At 33.4% G+C, this 7408-nt stretch overlaps 2 protein-coding genes across 2 annotated transcripts; one reads left to right on the top strand and one right to left on the bottom strand.

Moving 5' to 3' along the window:
- Window positions 1-644: 644 nt before the first annotated feature.
- Window positions 645-3378, top strand: LOC108464271 (acetyl-coenzyme A carboxylase carboxyl transferase subunit alpha, chloroplastic-like). Its single transcript, XM_053022798.1, has 7 exons — window positions 645-692; window positions 848-962; window positions 1078-1232; window positions 1590-1641; window positions 1715-1783; window positions 1898-1975; window positions 2103-3378. The coding sequence occupies exons 1-7, from the start codon at window positions 676-678 to the stop codon at window positions 3114-3116; spliced, it is 1500 nt and encodes a 499-aa protein (XP_052878758.1). The 5' UTR covers window positions 645-675; the 3' UTR covers window positions 3117-3378.
- Window positions 3379-4378: 1000 nt separating this feature from the next.
- On the bottom strand, window positions 4379-5953 carry LOC108463366 (LIM domain-containing protein PLIM2b). Its single transcript, XM_017763310.2, has 5 exons — window positions 5649-5953; window positions 5405-5504; window positions 5246-5265; window positions 4983-5072; window positions 4379-4860 (listed from the first exon to the last, which is right to left on the bottom strand). The coding sequence occupies exons 1-5, from the start codon at window positions 5781-5783 to the stop codon at window positions 4579-4581; spliced, it is 627 nt and encodes a 208-aa protein (XP_017618799.1). The 5' UTR covers window positions 5784-5953; the 3' UTR covers window positions 4379-4578.
- Between the last annotated feature and the right edge of the window lie 1455 nt (window positions 5954-7408).

The following is a 7408-nucleotide window of genomic DNA, read 5'->3' as shown; positions in this document are numbered from 1 at the left end:
TATCAAATAAATTAAATCCAAATTTAATTTTGAAGAAAATACAATGAAGACTTAATAATTTTGATGAAATTTAAATTGTTGGAATGAAACTTATAATCCATCAAATTGGTTTAAAATTTATTAAATTCAGGTTTAAGGTTAACCTTATCTATTGAAAAATTTAAAACAAAGGCATTAAGTAAAATCCACTTTAGGTTTACAATAATTAAAGACCGAATTAAATTACCAAATTTTCTACAATTATATGGATCTAAAAACTTTTGGTTCTTAAATCTTTTGTAAAAAATCCAAATTGAAAGGATTATCAAAGGTTCTAAACAAAAATATTTAAAAATTATTTATAATGTTCAAACTAAAATTGAAAATGATTCGGTTAATTTTTTTCAAAAATTTTTTACCAAATTAATCTTTAAAAAGATATACAGGTAGAAAACAATTATCTTTTTGATTTTTTAATCTTCAAACCTATAAATTTAATTAATTTAAAAAAAAGTTAGAAATTATTTGGAATTTAAAAAAATTTTTAAAGAAATTATAATAAAAATGAAAATTGGGATAAAATAATTAAAAATTTAATTTGTTATAAAAAATTATTAAATTTAGGAATTATATAAATTGTATAAAAATTAAATAACCATTAGGAATCTGAAGGAGAACATTTTTCGCAATTTTGCAATGCCGACTCCCCATGGGTACGTTTCAAGGATCTTTTATTTGAACAAAATAACTTCAAGGTTCAGCTTGTATAGGTTACAGGGATGTGATTGTAGTCCCTGATATTTAATAAAGTCTATTCAAAATAGTTTTGAATCTTATTTACTCATATGAAAGTTCTTTCTGCAAGCAGATATCGGAAGGCTTTGCGAATGATGAAGTATGCTGATCATCATGGTCTTCCTATCGTAACATTTGTTGACACTCCGGGGGCATATGCTGATCTTAAATCGGAGGAACTTGGTCAAGTGCGTCGAACTAGCTTCTAATGTTGGAAATCATGATATTACTACCTACTCTGTATTCAGAAACACCTAGTTCATATAATAACATGACCCATTTCATGTTTTTTACCCTATACAGGGGGAAGCAATTGCCAACAACCTGAGGACCATGTTTGGCCTTAAAGTGCCAATTGTAACAGTTGTCATTGGTGAAGGTGGTTCTGGTGGGGCTTTGGCCATTGCTTGTCCCAATAAATTGTTTATGCTCGAGAACTCTGTTCTATACGTTGCAAGGTGGGATCAGTTCCTTCTTTTCGCTCGGAAAATAACAAACTGAAGATTATGATGCATGAAGTTATTAACTCGAACACAAACATAACTAATCCTTCCAAGTTTAAAAAGATGCTTTACATGTTAATTTGAGTTTTTAGTTTTTAAAGCAACAGAAATATCAGCTTATTGCCAAACTACTCGTACTTCTGCACCATTTTGTATAACTTCTGTTTCTCGAATTTGTCTTAACTGACAATAGACATATTTACAGCTATATTTTCTATGCTTTTAATGCGGTCTTTGGCTTGTCATGTACTCGTGTTTTTATTTATCGATGAACTCTGAAGTACGTGTTGCTTTTGACTCTGGTTCTCTTAGCCCTGAAGCATGTGCTGCTATACTATGGAAATCTTCCCAAGCAGCTCCTAAGGTAAGTGATTTCTTATACGATGGTTGAAATGAGAACCGTTTTATGTCATTACTGATGTTTCATACTTGTACAGGCGGCTGAAAAACTGAGGATAACAGCTCAAGAACATTACAAGCGCAAAATTGCCGATGGTATCATCCCCGTAAGCATCTTCAACATATAAAGTTTTATACTGTTTCTCAAGCCTTCCGGTCAAGTAAAATGTCTCTGGCTGTTTTCTTTCTTTCAATTTTTTCAATATTTGTTTGATTTATAGGAGCCTCTTGGAGGCGCACATGCTGATCCTGTATGGACTTCCCAACAAATTAGACTTGCAATCACTCAGGCCATGGATGTAAGTAATGGCAACCGGAAATTCTGCTTTAGTTGCAGGATTGATTTGGCTACCATATTTCTTTTTCTTTTCCTTTAGTTGATTTCCGAGTTGTTGGGAACTTACAATGTTGTTCAAATGAACATAGGAACTAACAAAAATGGATATGGAAGAGTTGCTTCGTCATCGTATGCTTAAATTTCGATCAATTGGAGGTTTCCAAGAAGGCAAGCCCGTGGAACCTGAAAGAAAACGAAACATGAAGCCTTCGGATGCTAGCAGGTTAAATGCTGCAGATATAGAATCCGATCTTGAGAAGTTAAAGAAGAATATCTTGGAGGCTAAGGTACCTTCCGATCCTATCACGGACCAAGCAATAGAAAAACTTAAGCAGGATGTTGACAATGAGGTCACGAGAGCATTTATTTCAATGGGATTGCAAGAGAAGCTTGAATCACTTAAGTTGGAGTTATCCCGAGCCTCTGATAATCAGACCCTTAATCGTAATTTGAAGGTGAAGGTGGATAAACTTATGCAAAAATTTAAGCAAAATTTGTCAAGACCAGGGGCCTATCTTGGTTTAAAACAAAAGCTTGAAAAGCTAAGCATGGTTAGCAGACTCATTGAGCAGAAAGAGAAAGGTGAGAAACTGAAAGCCGAGATTAATCAGAAGATTCCATCTGAGATCAAAGAAAAGTTGGAACAATTGGAAACTGCTCAGGCGAACTTATCCAAAGGGGATCCACTCGATGAAGATTTGGTGGCCGAGGCAGTAAAAGCTAAGAAAGAACTGATTGAAGTTTTGAAGTCAGCAAACTTGGAAATTGTTGGAGTGGCAAAGAGAAAAGCCGCTGCGGAACTACAAGAGAAGATCGTAAACGTGAAGAAAGAGATTGATGGAGAGATTGAAAGGGTAATCGATGTAGCCGGTCTTCATGGAAAAATCGAAGAATTGAAAGCGGAGATGGTGATAGACTCCAGTTCACCAAAGGTAGAAAAATTACAAGCAGAGATCAAGGAGGAGATTCGTACCGCCTTGGATGACACAGCATTGAAACAGAAGGTTGAGAATCTAAGAAGAGAATTTGCAACATCCTCAGAAGAAGTTATCGACGAGAAATTTATCGACGATAAAGTTATCGCTGAAAATGGAAGACGGTGAAAAACACAACATCTTACATATTATAGAGTAAGGGTGTGATTTCATGTTGCAGATCAGGATATATACAATGAGTATTTTTTTTACATTAAAAATGCTATCCTTTGGCATATGGTATTGTCTTATTTTTTTGTTTTTATTTGTTGTCTTATTTTTTGTTTTTATTTTATGTTAATTGAATAGTTTTGTATGTTGAAGAACTTAAACTATGATGCAATGCAACGAGTAAAAATGTTAACCCTTTTTAAGGGTATTTTCACTTTGATTTTTTTGATCACTATCTGTCGGGAGACTTTAATGAGTTGAACTGTTCTCGATTAAGTTTTGTCTCTTGATTTCGTGGAGAATTCAAGTGTGTGAGGTTGCTTGAAAAGGCAGCATATTCAACAAAATAGGAACACCTTGTCAGATTTGGCTGTGCGTGGCAAATAGCCACCTACCAAGGGATGTAAGCATCCGCACTTGGTAGGGTTTCAACCCAAGCCCTTAAATGATATCAATAGACATTTATGCTACCACTTGATCTACTACTCCCTCCAGCTATAGGTCGGAGGTTCAAACCTTACAAGCACGGATGCTCATGTCCACTTGGAAGTTGACACTTGATTGTGCACCTCGCATGTTTTGATCTGATGATATGCTCTCGCTTTATTGACCCTCCACCTCTTCAAGCAACCTCAGACATTCAGGCTCGAGTTGTGAGACAAAACCTTAATTAGGGTCAATTCTGACCTGCAATGCACCATGCATGGTTCAATCCAATGGGTTGCTCCTGCTCTATTGAACTCGCATGGTCCAGAAATTTTTTTAGGGAGGCAGAACTGAATTGTAATTTTTTGAAAGGTTGTATTAATTTATGATTTCGATCATTTTCTAAGAGATTAAATAGAATTTTTTTCTATTTTGGAGGTCAAAGCATAATTTTATCATATATATGAATTTATAATTTCATCAATTATAAGGGGATGGAATTTCAATTTTTCTATTTTTGGGAGGCCAAGGAACATACCTGCACCTGTATTCTCCTCTCTTGCGAGGTTCTTCACAAAGTCGAAAAACAAAACCTCAAGTGGAGACAATTCCAACCCTCGCAAAGTCGAAAGACAAAACTTTAATATGAGACAATTCTGACCTATTGAGAAGTCCAACTCTGAATGAATAATACTTTAAATATTTTTTTTTTTGGAAGGAGTACATTATAACTATTTTTAAAAGGTCCCAAATCGCATATAAAATCAAGAGAAAACAAAAAAAAGAATCGGAAATTATTCAAGGTATATATTATCAATTGATCATGCAAGTTGTTCGAATCATCATACATAGAAATCAATCCAATCCAAAAAAGAACATTCAGTTTTTGATGAGATGGTCTGCCACTCAATCAAACTGGTTTCATTTGCAAAAGCTCTAAAAAGATCATCATCATGGTGGTAGGAAATTATAAAAGAACCAAATGGTGTGTGTTTCAATTATCAGATGCCTCTTTGGATTCTTCATCAGCAGCACTTTCCTCCGGTTCGGCACGAGTTTCCACATTCTCAGACGACGATGCCGTCGAATTGTTCCTTCTATGGGTAGCAGCTTGAAGAACGTGGTTATAGTTTCCTTTCACCATGAAAAGTTGAGCGAAATGGTGCTTGCAATATAAGACACCGTCGAGAGCAGCATAAGATGAGTGTGTCAGTGGACAGCCACCGTGGGCGCACCTAAAACATGTCTTGTGGAAACATTCACCTTCCATAGTAACCTGTCCTCCCCAACAATGTCGACCATAGTTAATAGCAACAACAACAACAACAACAACAAAAAAAAAAAGAAAAAAAAGAAAAAAGAACAAGGTACATAAAAAACAATGAATACAAAATTTACCTTTTCCAACGGGTACACTGTTTTCTCGCAAGCTGCACACTTGTCTAGGGTTCCAGAAAACAGGGATGAAAGTTTGCTGGGAGTCCTATTCTGTAACAAGTTAAACAAATATGTGAATAGGGATGGCAAAAGATTCTTGGCATATATATATAAGATGAAAGACAAGTAATCTATTGATAGAGTGGTGGACCCTTAATTCCAGTGGGTGGTGATGAAACCCGACATATATATATATATATATATATAAAGCAAGGAAGACATACCAGTTCAGTAGGCCTGGTCCCTGCAAAAGTGATCATCAAAGAAGATTATTATTGTTAGCCATGGCCATCCAGGCTAAATTTTAAAAATTTATGAAATAAAGGGAAAGAAAGTGGAAAAACACACAAGAAAATGGGCATTCTTTTAAGAAAAAGTTCAACCTGTTTGAAAATTCTTGCTGAAATTCCCAGATTCCTTAAACAGTTGCTCAAAATGAGGCTTGCAATACAGTATTCCATCCATCCAAGAATAAGTGGTCATCTATCAAACCAACAAAAGAAAAGGGTTAATTTCATCAAACATCTTCAAAAGAGTAAATATGTTGTTCACTCCCTTCGAAATTATAAACCAACTTGATGGTAAAATTTCACATTGACCCTAAAACAATTTCCTCACTTTACTTACCTGAAGGTTACCCTTGCAATGGCTGCATTTGAAACAAGTTTTATGGTATGGCACTCCTTCGAGTGTCATCATATCGACCACATGGACAGTCTTGTCGCAAGCCTTGCACTTGTCCAAAGTTCCAGTGAATGCCATTTTTTGTCGAAGTTATTTATTTATTTTATTTTATTTCAGCAACAGATCAGAGGAACAGTGGGACAAGAGAAAGAAGAAAAAACACACAGCAGCTTGCCCCCGTTTGTTGGAATTAACCTCGGACAAATGAAGGACAAATAAGAATTGCCCTATTCCTCTGTTTTTATAAAAACTGTTCATATGTTCAGAGAATAAAACTGCCATTCCATTTTTGTTGATTGAAAGACACGTGATTGGATGTCCCAATCTTTTGGAATGTTTGATTTTGGTCCTAAACTTGGACTGAATTTGTTTGTGTTTCATTGGAGAAGAGAAAAATGTGGGTTCTGAGTTTTGAACATTTCAAAGGGGGAGGGGATCAATAATCTGAGCCATCCAATTGATAATAATAAGGGATGAATTCTGTTTTTTTTTTTCATTTTGGTCCTTGAATTTTTTTTTGTCCAAATTAATTTTAAAATTTATAGCTTTTTTCAGTTTGGTCCTTGAACTTGGATTCTGTTAAGGTATAATGATGTGGCACTTTGAAATTGTGGCACGTTATAATATTTTCATGAAATCCAAATCCAAGGATGAAATTGAGAAAAATTATTAAATTCTGAGATGAATGTAGATTAAAAAAAGTTTAAGGACCAAGTTTTAAAAAATACCAAGTTCGGGAAATAATAACCCGAGATAGCAAAATTTTACGGGGAGAGGGATTTTTGGATTGTCAATAATAAGAACCATCCAAACAATAATAATAATAATAATAATAATAATAATAATAATAAGGGATAAAGTAATATTTAGTCCTTGAACTTTACAATTTTTCCCACCTTGGTTTTTTAACTCTTTTTTTGCTTACATTAGTGCCAAAACTTGCAACTTTTCTCAATTTGATCCTTAAACTTGGATCCCATTAAGGTATGATAATATAATATTCTGGGGTTGTGCCACATTATTACATTTTAATAGAATTTAAGTTTAGGGATTAAATTGAAAAATAGTATCCGACAAAAATATTCAAAGACCAAATTGAGAAAAAAAATCAAGTTTAAGAGCTAAATGTTGATTTATCCTAATAATAACCCAAGATTGGAAATTGGGGGTTATCAAAATGAGAGCCATCCAACTAATAATGACGATATGTTCAAAATAAAAAAAAAAAGGTAAAAATATGCAGTCAGTCCTGTACTTTAGTAGAATTTGAGTTTTAATCCCTAAAAGTTAAAAAATAAATCCTCATATTTTTCTTCAAAATCTTTTAGCTTGGCATGTTTCATTTCCATCAATCATATAAGAGAAATCTAATCAACATATTAAATTAGCAAATTTTGATGAAAAATATCAAAATACCAATCATCATATTATGATTTTAGATCTAAAAAGTAAAATGACTTCATTTTAATTTTAAAATATACAAATTAAAACTCAATTTTTTTCTTAAAGTACATCAACTGATGGCATATTTTAATTTAATAATAATAAACCAATACTAAAATCGAATCAAATTATGATATTCAAGAACTAAGTTCAAAAATTTCTATTAAAAGCATGAGATAAAATTATAAAATTTCTAAACTGAAATTTATCATGAATTAATTGTCAATAATTAAATTTTAAAAAGTACATCTAAAATAAAA

This window comes from Gossypium arboreum, chromosome 12, assembly GCF_025698485.1.
Source record: "Gossypium arboreum isolate Shixiya-1 chromosome 12, ASM2569848v2, whole genome shotgun sequence".
NCBI lineage: Eukaryota > Viridiplantae > Streptophyta > Magnoliopsida > Malvales > Malvaceae > Gossypium > Gossypium arboreum.
The sequence above is the reverse complement of the archived record's forward strand: the minus strand, read 5'-3'. Positions and strand labels throughout refer to the sequence as shown.